We start from the raw sequence: 17059 nt of genomic DNA, 5'->3' as shown, positions 1-17059 counted from the left end.
TGCACAGACCTAAAGTCTTGATTTCAGATACACACATACCCCCTTGTAACCACCACCACAATAAAAATATCGAACATTTCTATCATCCCAGAAAGTTCCCAAGTGTCCCTTGTAGATCATCCTCACACCCCATAGCTGCCCCCATTCTGAATTGTATCATCATAGATAAGCTTTACCTATCCTTGCACTTTATAAAAAGGAATCATGCCGCAAGTATTCTTTTGTGCCTGTCTGATTTTTCTCAGAATGATGTTTTCCAGATTCACACGTGTTGCAAATTGCAAACATAGTTGATTCTTTTTTATTAATAGGTAGTATATCTGAGAATGAATATGCCACAGTTTGATTATCATTCACTTGTTTTTGAAATTTTGGGTTATTTCCAGTTTGAGACGATTATGAATAAAGATGCTATGAACATTCATGTGCAAATCTTTTTGTGAAAATAGACTTCCATTTCTCTTGGGTAATAAATATGTAAGAGTGAAATTATTGGGGCAAAAGTAGGTATATGTCAATTTAATAATAAATTGCCAAACAACTTTCCAAAGTAGTTATACCATTTTATCTTCCCACTGGCAATATATGAGAGCTCCAGTTGTTCCACATCATCACCAGCATTTGGTATGGTCAGTTTTTTAATTGTAGACATTCCAGTGGGCATGATATGCTATTTCACTGTGTGTTTAATTTGCATTTCTATAACTAATAATGTTGATTTCTTTTAAAGTGCATATTGGTCATGTCTATGTCTTCTTTTGTGAAGTGTCTGTTCAAGTCTTTTGCCCAATTTCTTCACCTGGTTTGTCTGTCTTTTTATTATTGATTCATGGGAATATTTTTAAATGTATTCTGCAAGTCCTTTGTCAGATTTTGTATTGCACGTATCTTTTCCCTCTCTAAGAAGCTTATGCCTATCTCAGGGTAGAAAAGATACCCCTTTATTCTTATATTTTTCCAAATGTTCTTTGGTTTTAGCTTATATGTTTAAGTCTATAATCCATCTATTAATAAAATTGGTATAAAATAGGGGTTGAGGGTTTGTTCATACATTTATATTAATTATTAAGTGAGTTTTGCTGAGAAACATAAAAATGCCATATACCTAAAATTAGCACTTAAAAATTAATTTTTTAAACACTTTGCCAGCCTTTTTATTGTTGTTTAATGGAGCTCATGTCCATAAAAGAATAGTCAAAAGAGAAGTGGAATAAAAATGGTCCATAGGTCTAGGGAGAACAAACCATGTGTGACATTTGCCTGTGACTGAATTTCACCTATTATAGGGAAATTTGCTGGGTAGCCCAAGCCATAGGATGTCTCATAGGAAGGTCTCACACATCTTGGAGTCTGCATGTATGATAAGCTAATTACATCATCTGCTGCTCTTATGAAACGCACTAGGCTTGACAAATGATTTGATCTTCTACCCAGACACTCACATTAGCAGCCATCTGCAAAAAGTGCAGCTGCCCATTCTGGATAGTGGATCAATGGCACAGATACTGGCCCTTCTTTTTAATAAATATACCACAAATAAATATACCACAAGCAATTTTTCAGGGCTTTCTAAAAACGCTACAAAATAAAATAAGAAAAAGTAATACCTTAACATATTTAATTATAAAATCTCATTATTTTACTAAATTTTTTCTAAATCTGCAATTCTTTTTAAAAGAAAGTATGCAGCAGCATCCTGGCCTTAGGGAACCATAAATTCCAATGTAATAAAAAGAAAATAAAGGCTGTGTGAAAGAATTTTATCTTGCCCAAGGCCTAACAAAAGAAAGACTGTTGTTCTGAGCAGTTAGCAAAGCTAAGACAAAAGCCACACCTATTAGCAAAATCCAAAAATTCTCAAAATAACAGTTCATATTTCATCCTTCTCTAAAATTCTCTAAATAAAACCAACCAGGGAATAATAGTAAACATGTTTCATTTTTATTTTTATAAGCATACATATTAATTGGCTCGTGGCCTCACAGAAATCAATAAAATATTTTAGGAGAAACCAATACAAAATTTTGTAGTGGTGTCCATTGTTTTCAGAGAATTTACTACCACAATCACTCACCAAGTCCAACTTACAATAATACATAAAAACCACCTGGTAGCTTCTTAGGTCTGCTTTCTGATTCCGCTGACATAATTATCAAACAGCCTTATTGATTAAATTCAGTCAGAGGCAGGCACAATATTTGATTAGTTTACTCTGCTCTTGTTTTCAATTGATGCCACCTTCCTCATACTCCCTTCCATTAAAATAACTTAGGAAGTGAAGTGTGTGATGCCTTTCCTTAGAGTTAGTTGTATGTTACTGTTTATATTCCAGAGGCTTTGAATCTTACATTTTGAAGAGAATATTACAAAGCTTTAGCATTCTGAGCATAATGAATCTCTGAGTTGTACATAGAAAGTCAGTATTAGAGAGCTACTAGTTTTTTGGGGTTTTTTTTTGAGACAGAGTCTCGCTTTGTTGCACAGGCTACAGTGAGTACCATGGCGTCAGCCTAGCTCACAGCAACCTCCAACTCCTGGGCTCAAGCAATCCTGCGGCCTCAGCCTCCCAAGTACCTGGGACTACAGGCATGCGCCACCATGCCCGGCTAATTTTTTCTATATATATTAGTTGGCCAATTAATTTCTTTCTATTTATAGTAGAGACGGGGTCTCGCTCTTGCTCAGGCTGGTTTCGAACTCCTGACCTCGAGCAATCCGCCCGCCTCGGCCTCCCAGAGTGCTAGGATTATAGGCGTGAGCCACCGCGCCCGGCCAAGAGCTTCTAGTTTTACTGGTACTTATCAAAATATAATATTCCAGTTTTGAGACAATGCTTTGAGAATATTCTTGTTTGGAAAATGGTTTTCTTCAAGTGGATTTTATTGATTTAGCTATAAAAGGGTAAGAAAGATATATTTCACAAGAATTAATAGTTCCCAAGAATTTCATGCAAATTAGAGACTCTGAGTAGTCAGATATTAACATTGTTTGAAAATATTTGTTTTTACAATATATGACTTTGATACAACACTAATCTAAAGGATTTCAGAATAGGGAGCTAATTTATAATTTTTGTGATTTTGGTGCAAAGTTTTATAGTCAAAGAAACAAAGTTGAGCAATCAGAAGTAATTAAAAGTAATTCTAATTCCTAATTGCACCTCTTAGAAAAGACTAAAGGAGAATCAACGTATAACTCACTTCTAGAAAATTTTCTCTTTTTTTTTTTCTCATTCCGATTAGTTGCCAATTTTCCTCATCCCTCAGCTTTCTCACATCTCACTCTCAACTCTTTCCCCTAAACCTCCTTTCCTATCTTTCTGTTTCCCGATGGGACTTTCCCTTTCTTTTCCTTCTTCCTTTTGATCCCCTGGTATTCTCTTTTTCTCTCAAGACAATTATCTTTGTGCAAGTTTATTCTATTGATTCAGGCTCTAAAGATTATGCCAATCTGCATAGTAAATTGGTTAGGCAGGGAAACAGAGAAAAACCTGTCTCCTTACACATTCATAATCCCTGTCCCTGTTACATACATAGCGCCTCTCTTCAAGATATTTTAAGGTACCCAGCAGTCTAGTGCACCTCACAGCTAGCAGTTATCTGTCAATCAGACTTGACAGAAAGACTGAGGTGAAGCAATTTTCTCAATTAAATGGAGGATAATAAGGAATTTGGCTTAGGGCTCTCTCTCCCAAATTAAAGTATTTCCCCAGTGAACACAAAGCCTCTCTAAGCCTTTACATGTACAAACACACCTTACTTATCTCCAAAACTGCTTTCACTGCCATTAATAAACTTTCTTCACTTTACCAAAACAGAGGATCCTGATTAAGAAAATTAAACCTGTATAATAATTTTGTGCAGTCACTAAACTGTGCAGCATGCATCCACTTTATCACAGGATAAGTAACAATTCTGATCATGGTGGATTCTTAAAGAATCACTTCAAATTATACTACTTGATAAACAAAAACATGAAAACCAATATCTCAATATCTACTTGGGGAATAAGACTGTAGCTAATATTGTGTAAAACATAGGGTTATTAGGTCCTTGCCAGAATATAAAGAAGGTCACAACTCAAAATAATCTATATAATTTTTCAGATTAGATAAAAATGAAATCTACAACAAAGAAATGATATATATAGTCCACTTCTAGAGAATAACCCCAGATAAGTAATTCTACATGGTCTATGCCAGGAACACCACACATAAATCACATTTTATCAATGTGGAAGACCCAAAGAACAGTAAATACCAGAGAAAGTGTCACCATCCTATGAAAGACCATTATAATGTTATATTTGCCCAGGCCTAAAAGATCTTAAAGTCAAATATGATTTTACTACTACTAAAAAAAAAAATGTATGATAATAGAAGCATAAAATTAATGATATGTGCTCTGGCTTCCAAAGTATAAAGATACATGAATTTTAAGTTTTCATTAAAAAAACCATACCCTTCGGCAAGTTCTCCATGATAAAGTTAACACATTGTTGCATCTTATTTAGTCTCAATGTTCCTAACACTGTTCCTATAACAAATATGTTATTTATATCAGATATTGCTGGCACTCAATGCCTGTTTGGCTTCTTCAAAATTGTGCAAGCCCATAAGTTATCTATGCATAGCAGCCATGTCTGGCTAAGCTTTGCATATTCTCTGGTAGCATCCTCAAAGGCTGTTCAATAGTTACTGTAAAATATACTTTTGATTTTCACTGTCATGAAATGTTTTATAACTCTAAGTCTGAAAACTGTAAATATTTCTTATAGAAATTTTATGGCCTCTATTAAAATTGTTTATTAGGTTTTTTTCTATTTTGTTCAGTTTAGTTAGCTCATATTTACATTGTTTCCTTTCTCCATAAATCGATCCTCTTCTAGTTCCTCAAGATTATCACACAATGTTTCTATATTTTCCTAGTACCTATTTTACTATCCTAGCCCCCACCCACCAGCTATTTCAAACTAATTTCACTCTTTTCAAACTTTATACCCTTTCCTATTAATTTTTAATTCTCAGAAAATACTTTTTTCTCATCATTCACAGAGAATAGAATATGACTGTACTAGTCAGGGTGCAGTCTAAGCTACTATAACATATAGGCCTTAAAACTCAGTGTTTCAAAAAGATACATGTTTATTTGCTTCTGACAGAACACTGCAAAGGTAGACAGGCAATCAGTCACTAGGCAGATTATCAAAACTACTTCTCTATCCACCTGTTTGGACAGTCTAAAAAACCACAAGTCAACCTTGACTCCTCTTTCTACTTTGGCTACCCCCCAACACAGTAATCATTAATTACCAATATCTCCTCTGTGTTGCTAAAGAAAACATTCACAATGTTCTTTACTGGTTGAACCACTTCGTGTGTATTAACTCCTTCATTCCTCATAACATCCCTGAGTATCTGGTACTCGCATTATCATCAACTTACAAATATGACACTGAAGCCCAGAGAGGCTAATGAACAGCCCAGCATCAATCACAGTGCTAACAAAGTCGTAGCACCAGGATTTGAACTCAAAACCCGGCTCTGAGCCTATGGCCTTACCTCTTAACCACTACTAGAGACTGCTTCTTTATACATTTGATAACGCCACAAGCGGCCCAAATCTCACCGATATAGTTTAGACCACATTGTTTTTTCCCTGGTTTAGTAGAGTGATTTCTAACTAGCCTCCAAGCCTCCACTCTGTCTTCTCCAACCAGAGACGTCCTGGAACCTGCTCATATCAGCCACTAAAGCCAACTGCATCCATCTCTTTTCATCTTCGAGTTCACTAACATCATATTGGTGGCTTTAAATCAGCATGGCGGACAGACTTACACCACAAAAAAACAAGCAAACGCCGTAAATCAGGGCTTTTTCCTTCCCCTAAAGAGCCAGTTTTTAAACATTGGCTAGCACACCATTCTCCAATTTATTCTTCACATGCCAGTCAAACATATTTTAATCCACAAGGCTAATTATGACCATTTGATCCACTTTTCAAACCTCATAAATGTGGAATAAAAATCATTTTTATGTATTCTTAGAAGGCCTTAAACTTCCTCATCATATCACACTGTACTACAATAGTTGGTTTACTTGTTTTTATTCACCCATTAGAATGTTTGAGAATGGAGGGTATTTCTTTCATTGTATAATTACCACCTAAAACAACGCTTGACACATAATTAGAGCTTAACAAATATTTGTTGAATAAATGACTGAAATAAATAAAATGGTTTTCCCAAATACTTGCTAATCTTCACACTACTCCTCTTAAGCAATATCTTCATTACTCTTTATCTCTCAGTTTATGAACCATACATTCTAGGACTTTATGGGTTATAGATAATCTATCAGAATCCCCGGATCACACTTCTAAAAAGTCAGCAATAAAGTTGAGTAGGCTCCTAAATATTAGAAATAGCTATCCTCATCAAAGTCACTGAAAATGCTCCTTTGCATTTTATTTGCTCATATTGTACAAATTTGGCTTGGAATAGAATTGCAGCCTCAGCTTCCACCTTATAAAAGTCTTCTGGGAAAGAAAGTGGTTCTTGACAGCTAGCTTCTGTAGCTGGAGAAATGCCACAAAAAGTCTGAATATGCTGCTGTTCCTAAAAATAAAACCCTCTTTCTCATTCATGTAATTAATGTTGCTTTGAAGGCATTATTTTCACAGATGAGTACAGCATAATTAATGCAATGTACAAATCCTCTCTCTAACTAGAATTTTCACACAATCTACTCCCAAATTCCATCCCCTAAGAAACTTAATAAAAGTGCAATGTCTTTTTATTTACGTAAATTACATATACACACATGAAATAGTGTAGTGTTTTGTTTGGAATCACTTGTATCAGCATCTTAGAGCCTGCTTATTTCAAGTGGTAGCATTTTGACTAATATTATTTTATCTCATATTCAAATTACTTTAACTATTTCTCAACCCCTATTTTAACTTAGATGCCCTTCATTGATATAGTCCATTCAAATATTAAATAATTGTTTAAAACAAAAATGTACTAGTCATCTACTGTGTGCCTGGCCCTGTTTTAGGCATTGAGAAACCAGAAATGAAAAGGTCATAGAAGATTCCTCCCCTCAGGGAATTTATATTCTAGTGGGGAAGAAAGATAGTAGACATATGAACAAATGAACTACTTTCAGATAGTAGTAAATGTTATAACAAAAATAAAGACAGTATGATGGAATGCCAAGAGTTGCAGGTCAGGGAGTAGACAGAACAGGGTGGGCTATTTTCTGTAGGATAATCAGACAAAGCTGATCTGAAAGGGTGACATATAAATTCTTATGAGAAAAAGTTAGCCAAGTGTATGTTAGAAGGAAAAGTATTCTACTACGGAAAGGAAAGAAAAAACTCAAATACCCTTAGATAGACTGAAACATAGTAGGTTTGAATGACAGAAAGTCAGTAATGAAAGGGGAATTGTGATTTTTAAACCACATGGTCTCCCATAATAATTGATTTTATTTTCTTTAAGAAAATACATACTCATAATTTTAATCATGAGCTTATTAAGCTACCAACATGAATACCCTGTGTGCAGAGCTGGGAAGAGATGCACGGTGGTACACCACTATATATATTTTTAATGATACAGGCACAACAGAGTAAATAACCTCAACAGCATAAATGAAATATTAGCAATTGGCCAGGTGTGGTGGCTCACAACAATAACCCTAGCACTTTGGGAGGCTGAGGCAGGAGAACCGCTTAAGCCCAGGAATTTGATGCTGCAGTGGGCTATGATGACGCCACTACATTCTAGCCTGGGTGACAGAGTGGGATCCTGCCTCATAAAAAAAAAAAGCCATACTATGCAATAAAAAAATTGGGAACTGATGAGTCTTGAGATTTTGTTATCTTTATTTTTAACAGTATTTATTTATTTGTGAGTTTATATAATTTAATGTTTAATAATGGGTGTATTTAACAAATAGCTGACAAAATTTCTTAGATGTAACAATTGGTTCTTGCTAGATGGTACAAGCCATCTCCAGCATACCACTGCTGCATGCTTTTTCTGAGCAAGGGATCTTTAATCTGTCCAGAAACCAACAAGTATCTATAGAAATATCTAATTTTGCATCCTCCTCTCTGCTGCCAAATAGCTTCTCCCCCTTACCCATCACCCACTTGAAAAAAAAAAAAGAAAAGAAAAGGAAAGAATGCATGGCTTGTAGACATATCATTTGTGGTATATCTGGGGAAGTAAACTGAGCTACTTTTAATTTTTATGATTTCTTATATATTAATGTTAAGATTAAAATCCAGGGTCCCAGGCCGGGCGTGGTGGCTCACGCCTGTAATCCTAGCACTTTGGGAGGCCGAGGCGGGCGGATTGCTCAAGGTCAGGAGTTCGAAACCAGCCTGAGCGAGACCCCGTCTCTACCAAAAATAGAAATAAATTAATTGACCAACTAAAAAATATATATATACAAAAAATTAGCTGGGCATGGTGGTGCATGCCTGTAGTCCCAGCTACTCGGGAGGCTGAGGCAGTAGGATCGCTGAGCCCCGGAGATTGAGGTTGCTGTGAGCCAGACTGACGCCACGGCACTCACTCTAGCCTGGGCAACAAAGTGAGACTCTGTCTCGAAAAAAAAAAAAAAAAAAAAAAAATCCAGGGTCCCATATTAGCTCTTAGCAATGATAAACTAATAAAGTTGTTTGAAAGCAATAATATACAATAATATAACAAACTTAAATTTAATACTAAGATTACTAAAAGCTTTTTAAAATGCCTAAGTAGTGAGATAAAAACTAACGATTAGGTGGCTAAATGGTTAAGTAGATGATGACTTTTTAAATGTTAAGATCTTTTTGCATAAACAAAGTACACAGAATAAGATGCTTAATAACAAGTATTACCATATTCCAAGTTGATAAATCTAAGAGCATTGCCAGGATGGTAGCACACGAAACACTGGCTTATTATTAGTATGTAATTTTATTCTTTTCCTACCCTGACCCACATCTCTATTATCACCCATCTAAATTTAATTTTGTGAACAAATAATTTAAACAAACATTAACAATTTTTACTATCTGTTGGAGGTCTGGAGCAGATGTTACCATTTATTTTGAAGAGGTAACAAACACACACAAACATGCAATCTAAGGATGCAAAAAATTTAGGAGAATTTACAGATTTATATTACAAAAGTATAAAATCATAATTTTTAAAAATATGCACTTCTGTTATAAATAAAACATACAAATTACAAAAGATCATGGCTTACACAGGGACAATTAATTGCTAAATGGTTTTCTTTAACAATAGTTTGTCTACATCACTATTTTGGCACATGTTTTGCTCATATCCAAAGACAAATGTACAATTTTACAAATGCAGGATTGTTTCAAATAAGCAGTATCATAAAACCTAGGCTAATAGCCAAATTGGCCTGAAGGTCTTACTAACAAATGTAGCTTTCAAAAACAACAAAAGAAATGGCCTGAATACCGACAGTATTGACTCTAATTCACGAACTCCCTAGTGTGGCAGTACATTTTGTATCAGTAAGGATTGCCTTTGGCTATGGAGTCTACTCCAAAACATGGACATAGTAGACCACTCATCTTTCATTTAGCTTATTATATATTCAGATGGAATATTTAGCTGTGTGTAGTTTAAGGAACTGATTATGTTCTAAATCACAGAATCTTAGATGCTGAAAGCCAAAAGGCATTATGTGTAGTCCAAGAATTATACAAGTGGGAAATTTTGCAATATAGTAAAACCTAGCAAAAAATGAATAAAATTTACTAGATATTGTAAATGTTAATCCAACTAAAGTTTCAAACAAAAATATTAACTTAGCAACCTATTAAAAAGTAAAGAAAAATATAATTCAAATATAAACATACATTCGCCTTAACTGAATGATCAATGTTAACATCATTAATAATATGGCATAGCAATATTATGTACCCCCAACAGAATACATTAAAAAATTCACAATCTCGATCTAATCATGAGAAAACATTGGACAAATTCAAATTGAAGGATGATTTACAAAATACCTGACCATTAACCCTTCTAAATGTTAAAAGTCAAAGAAAGACAAAGAAATTGTCATTGATTGGAGGGGATTAGAGACATGATAAGTAAACACAATGTGGGATCCCGGATTAAATCTTGAACAGAGAAAGGGCATTCATGGAAAAACTGGGAAAATATTTAAAGTCCATCATTTGTTAATAATAATGTCTCGATGTTAATTTCTTTGTTTTTCTCTTTGTACCATGGTTATATAAGGTATTAACCTTAGGGAAAGCTGGGTGAAGACTATATTTGGAAACTGTACCATCTTTGCAAATCTCTAAGTCTAACATTATAACAAAATTTTAAGCCTAAAAAGTACATAAATTTACAATATAAAAATGTAGAGAAAAATAGAAATGTGCATATTTTATTGTCATGTAAAACAAATGTTTGATTGTTGATTTATTTGCTGATTCATTGTTTTCTCTTTTTTGGTCTTTTTTCCTTTATTTTTTTTTCTAACTTGTCTTTTTTAAGGCTGAGCAGATAGAGAAGAGCACACATTCTACAGCGTGAGTGCCTAGCTTGAGATTCTATTTCTACCATTTACTGTGTGATTATGGCACAAACAAAAAGAATAATATCTGTCACACAGTGTTTTTATAAAAATAAACAAGTTAATATATGTAAAACATATGTTAGAGTAGTGTGTGCCCAGAGTGAGCATCATTTGACAGAAATACCAAAATAGTTAGAGGCAGAGTAATGTCTTTTACATCAGAAACAAAATGGGACAGCTGTTTCCCTCCCTTTACCTTCTTGTCCCAATGAAGCTGACATTACTAGAGGGTGGCTCAACTATTCAGACATTTCTGATTAGAATTTTGATCTCAAAAGAAATAATGTGTGAAGGGGCAGCATTAGCAGAATCAACGGAGCAGAAAATTCCCTGCTCCAGCATTCTGGCCAAATTCTCCCTGAGTGGAAATTAGGCTGCACTCTCAACTGCCTACCTTTTTGTTTCCTGCCTAGCTTTCAACCCTGGATCTCCAGTGCTCTTGCAGCTCTGTGAGCTATCCTATGCTCTTCCAACAAATCTCTTTGTCACTGAAGTTAATAATGTTGATTTATGATATTTGCAGCCAACCATAACCATGCTGTGTTTATCCTAATACCATCATCCAATGATTCAGTTTTTGAAGTCTTAAGGGAGCAGTGTTCCTGAGCTTTGCTTCTGAAAATGTGGTCCACAGAGCACACTGTGATTGAACAGGAATGAAATTTGTTGAGCTGATGTTTGAGACAATAAAATAAAGAGAAAGAAAATCCCATTGGAATGTAAGCTTTCTAAGAAAGAACATAGTTTTTCAGCTATGTCTCAATTTGTCCATAATGCAAGTTCTCACCAGTAGTCCCAGTATAGACAGTAAACAAAGGTGAATGTCTATTATTCATGGAGATTTAATTGACTGTTATAATAACACAACTATTGATTGGACTGATGCAAAAAATGGCCCTTAGCTAGGGTTTGTCCTCAAGACAACTCATCATACATTAAACACTGAAAGTTCAATCTGTACCCTTTAATAGATACCTTATAATAAGACCTTCATACTAGATAATGGCCTTGGCTCTCTTTGTTTTTACATCTGGGAAAAATTTGTGAAGATGGAATAATTACTGCAAGGCCTTTTGACATGTAAACATTGTATTACTTAGGTGATAAATCCAGGAAAAACTTGGAGGATCTTACCAGAAAAATTTTAGATGATCAGATTATAGATTTAAGCTACTCCTTAGGCTTAAATTGGGCAAGATTTAATAAGAAACTACAAAATAATTCTCAAATAGTTAAACATTTGAATGCACAAGCAGAAGCCTTTAAAATGGTTTGTGAATTTAATGTGTGATAATCTTTACACATTACTAAACAAGAATTAAGAATTCTACATGGAAAATCATACCATTAGTATAATATTAAAAGTTATACCTCCTGGACGGGCACGGTGGCTCACGCCTGTAATCCTAGCACTCTGGGAGGCTGAGGTGGACGGATTGCTCAAGGTCAGGAGTTCGAAACCAGCCTGAGCAAGAGCGAGACCCTGTCTCTACTATAAATAGAAAGAAATTGGCCAACTAATATATATAGGAAAAAATAGCCGGGCATAGTGGCGCATGCCTGTAGTCAGTCCTAGCTACTCGGGAGGCTGAGGCAGGAGGATCGCTTGAGCCCAGGAGTTTGAGGTTGCTGTGAGGTAGGCTGACGCCAAGGCACTCACTCTAGCCTGTGCAACAAAGCAAGACTTTGTCTCAAAAAAAAAAAAAAAAAGTTATACCTCCAAGTAAACTAATGTATTGAATTTTTTAATTCATCTATCCTAATTCTGATAATTGCTTGGGTCTGTATTTTACTATGGACTTGTTGGATATTTAGACAACTTCAAACTAGCCAGAAAAAATAGAAACAACAATGTGAATAATTAAAAAACTATACTATGACTATAAAATAGTAACAAAAGAGGGAAATTGTAAGGGTAAAAACAGATCTTATAAGAAAACACTTAATTTAAAATCTTCCCTGGTGTCAAAAGGGAAAGAATACTCTCCTCTCTTTAGGAAACTTGAAATTTTAAATGCTTTCTCTGTCTCTTTAAGATGTATATAAATCTTTCTAAAAGCTTACATAGCCTCTTGCCAGTTCTGCATCCCAGAAATGTGTTTCTTGAGGCTTCAGAGACATTTCTTTGGCTAGGAGGATGAAGGTTGTCTTGTCTTCCTAACCCTGTAGAATCTCAGCCTGGGCGCTTGGCTCTGTGATGTAACTGCCTACTTGTCATAAAGACTCAAGAAGTTTTATTTTTTTCTTTTGAAAAAGACAATTATGTAATAAATTATATCTACTTGGCTATATAAAAGGGTGAGATTTCTTTCTCTCTTTACAATCTCCTTAGCAGATTGCCTGTGATGTGCATCACAGTTTGATTTAATGCTTATTCAATAATAAAACTCTTCTGTTCTTTTCTACATTTCTATGGAGAGGATTCACTGGTTTGGCAGGAGATTTTTATTTCTAATCATATTTCCTTAACCCAGCTTAGTAGTAATGGGGTACAATGGGTATAATTTCTACAGAAGCTAGTTAACCTCTCTAAATAAACCCATGCCCAGTTCTGGAAAGCTATGTAGGATAGTTTTCCTACATAAGACTAAATAAAACAAAAACTGATCACTATAATCTACCAGCAGTTCTGGGTTGGGGAGACACAAAACTTCTAAATAGCGTGTTCTTTTGATATTAATTCAACATCACTTTAACGCCACAGTAAGGCACAGTAGAGAAATTTAATTCTAACACCCAACATAATAGTGTCCTTATAACATTATAACAGACAATGGAATACAAACACTCTGAAGGATTTATGGTCTGATAAAATAAATTTCCAAGCTAACTGGAGCTATGCCAATTTTAACTCATTTTTGGTAGCACTCTGGAAAAGTGCTGAGAAAACTTTCAGCGTTAAAGGTGACGATGTTGACAAGAGACAATGGTCATAAGGTTTGCGTGCCATGACTTACACAATGGAGAAAGAAATGTACCCATAATGCTTTGTAAAGCTAAAGAGCTGTTTGATGGTTACTTGCTTGCAGCACAGGTGATCAATGAAAGACATTTTCTTACCTGTTTTTCTATTCTTGTGTACAAAGTGTGTGAAATAAAGAACGTTTCCTAGACTGTGATTTGTGTAACACCAGTGTCTCATGAGACATTATTTGTATTCCATGGAGGAAAAATGGGGCTCACTGCTCAAATGCATCAGGGAATCTCCCTCTTGAAGATTTAAAATCTGGATTAGCATGTTAAAGATTATGTGAAGACCCATAATCAAGATATGCAATCAATAAGAACCTCTCAAATTATTTAAGCATGAATTCTCCACCCCTTTTTATCATCATTCAATAATAATGGCTATCATTTATTGCACACTTACCATGTGTCGGTTTTGTGTGCTCTTTTACATGTAACGTAATACTCAGTCCTCACAAAGAACATAATATAGTCATCACCTGCATTTTATGAATGAAGAAACTGAGGCTTAGCTGGGTTAAGTAACTTTAACTTGCCCAAGGACACACAGCTGTGGTAGAGGAAGAACTTGCATCTGGAAAACCTGACTCTAGAGACTCTGTTCCCCTACTTCTCCTTCCTTAGTGGAGAGCTATGCGGGCTCAGTCCATTCCTCGTCTCAGAAAGGTTGTCACTTCACTCCAGTTCTCATTTGTTCCTCTGAATGACTTCCATTCTATGGTTGGTTGGAGGTACGTTTCCTGATTTTCATACCTATTGGCTTTGATGTCATCATTTTATTATCCTTTCTCCCTGCATTTTGGAAATATCTCTGAAATTTGTCTTCCATGGAGCTCTGTGCCTCAGTTTCCTCACATATACAGTAGGAATAATACTATCAGCCTCATAGGTGATTGTGAAGCTTAAATAAACCAGACCTAAAGTGAAAAGTCCTTTGAACAGTTGCTTGCACAATAGTCCAGTAAATATTGATGATGCTGGTGGTTATTATCTGAATTATTGTTTTTGTCATCGCTGATTCTGTCTCTACACAGAGTCAGCCTTTTCATGGATATAGAAAACAATGTATTGGTAAGAGATGGATAAGAGCATTTTATTGCCTAAAAATGTCGTACATATACATAGGGGGGTTATGAATGCCTTGTGAGTAGGTCTAGATCTTTATTTCTGCCAAGGGCATGGAGTGAGAGAGGAACAAAAGATCTTCATACCTATTCTAAGAAGAGCACTTTTTTCCATCTCATGTCCATGGCCTTGCAATGAATGCAAAGTCCTTAGAATGCAGCAAAAGTAAGTAGGCAATTCTCGTTTCTGTTCCTGTTGTGGCTTTTCATGTTTTCCTCTGTTTGTGTAGACATGTAAGTTGAAAGGTAGGAATAAATGCATTAGGGTAAGCCAATGAGGGGCTATTTTTAACCAAAATCATGAAATCTTGCTTTGAAAGGCTATATTCTTCAATGAAATTTGAATATTCTGAAAACACTTCTAAGATTTCAGGGAGATTTACTTATTTGAACAGAGCAGTTATGTAAGTCTAGTGTCACTTCATTTGTGGATTTTAAAGAAGCCTAACACCTGTATAGTACCATATTAGTCAGGATTTTCCAGGGAAACAGAACCAATAGGATTTGTATATGAGATTTATTATTTATTATTACTGAATAGTAATGATAGTAATAACTACAACTAACACTTGTAGCACTTGCTCTGTGCCAGGCACTGTCCTCAGCTATACACACACACACACACACACATGCATATGTAATTTACTCATTTAATTTCATCCTTATAGCAAACAGATGAGATAGGTTCTATTATTATCCCCATTTTATTGATGAGGAAACTGAGGCAGAGAGAAGTGAAGAAACTTGCTCAAGGTCACACAGCTAACAAGTGGCATAGCTAGTAAACGGCAGAGCAGAGATCCAAATACAGGCAGCAGGCAGCCTGGCTCCAGGGTTCTTGCTCTTAGTCACAAGGCTGTGCAAAATGAGGGCAGTGTGCATTCCTCAATTACATTGGAAATTAGGATAGGAGGAAGGTTGTCATCATCTCTAGAGCCTGAACACATCTGCCTCCCCACCTAATAGTAGCCATAGGTAGAGCAACCCTGTTGGTCTGTTGATGATGATTCCCAGTGTCTGTCAAGACTAATGGAAGAGAAATTTAAAGGCTAAACCAACAGAAGTTTGAAAACTGGTTGTTAGAGAACATGTTAGACCCTGTTTGGGAGAATGCTGGCACTGTTAACAGGACTAGAGAATCAGATGTCTGCCTTCAGGGACTTTAACTTGCAATCATGAAAGCCTAGAGTGTAAACACGCCATTTCAATTCAATGAGGAAAAGAGCATGATTTGCCCCAAGTGTTTTAAGAGGACAAAGGAGGAACATTTACTCAACTGGGTGAGGAAAGAGGATCTTCACAGAAGGCTTAAAATAACAAAAGCCATTTTCTAGGATCATAGACCAATAAATCCAGCATTTTACCTTTAGAATCAATCAACAAAATCCTTTTTAAGGTGTTTTCTCTGCTTGTCATAGTTAAATAGAAACACTACAATTATGTTGGAAATGATTCTAGTTTTCAGTTTTCTAAGTACAATATTAACTATGAACTATTTTTATCAAAATATCTATTCACAAATTTTTGTCTCTGTTTTGTTTTTTGGGTTTTTGCCCAAAAAAATGGGCCATATAAACTCTACATGGGATCTAAATACATTCTTGCTCTTTTCTGTATGGTAATCTTAAGAATATTCATCACAATATAGAAAACACAGCTGCCATCCTTTTAGGAAAGAAAGAGTCATGAATACTGCTTTATACCACACTTTGAAGCATCAGGGATTCTAAAAAGCTCAAGAGAGTTGTTATTTTTTGTCCTATATGTTCTGGGCATAATGCAGTGTTCATTATTCAAATGCTTACATTAAAATTATTCACAGTAATCCATAAATTACACACTACTGCATAAATCTACCTAAATCACCACCAGAAAACCCAATCACTACCAGAAATAATTCCAGCTAAGGATGATCTTCAATAATGTTGGTGGTATCTAGAGTCAAGATACAGCTTAGAATTTGTCTTTAAAAAATCTAACATGTCTGTATTTTTCATATTCTTATAATAAAAGTGTACCTTACTGAATTGGACGACTAAGCCTTCTAAATATATGGGAAAAAATCTAATATGTGAAAACAGGATAGAATGAAGAAATTAGATATATGCAGTCTTCTGAGGTTACCACAGGAGAGGTGATAACCAAGATGAAGAAAATAGAGTAACGTACAGAAGAATGACGCAGTGTGAAAAGAACTGGACTGCAATCAGGTATCCTGCCTTTAGCTCTAAATTTGTCACCATTCGGGAAAGTAGCACCACCTCTCTGGCCCTCCACTTCATCATGTGTAAGTCAGTCATCTGACTAGATGTCACTAATGTTGAACTCTACAAAATCT

At 35.3% G+C, this 17059-nt stretch overlaps 1 protein-coding gene across 8 annotated transcripts in view; it reads right to left on the bottom strand.

The window, feature by feature from the left end:
- MAPK10 (mitogen-activated protein kinase 10) overlaps positions 1 to 17059 on the bottom strand; it is a 311726-nt gene that overhangs the window by 139495 nt on the left and 155172 nt on the right. The window contains exon 1 of one of the 8 annotated variants that reach the window (XM_075998720.1): positions 12695 to 15290. The exons of 6 other annotated variants lie outside the window; for them this stretch is intronic. In XM_075998720.1, coding sequence (XP_075854835.1) covers positions 12695 to 12751 — 57 coding nt within the window. In that variant the 5' untranslated portion in view covers positions 12752 to 15290. Of the gene's footprint in view, positions 1 to 12694; positions 15291 to 17059 lie in introns of those variants that run through there. One more of the 8 variants, XM_012752057.3, reaches the window with a different exon arrangement.

This window comes from Microcebus murinus, chromosome 29 (assembly GCF_040939455.1).
Source record: "Microcebus murinus isolate Inina chromosome 29, M.murinus_Inina_mat1.0, whole genome shotgun sequence".
Classification (NCBI taxonomy): domain Eukaryota; kingdom Metazoa; phylum Chordata; class Mammalia; order Primates; family Cheirogaleidae; genus Microcebus; species Microcebus murinus.
The sequence above is the reverse complement of the archived record's forward strand: the minus strand, read 5'-3'. Positions and strand labels throughout refer to the sequence as shown.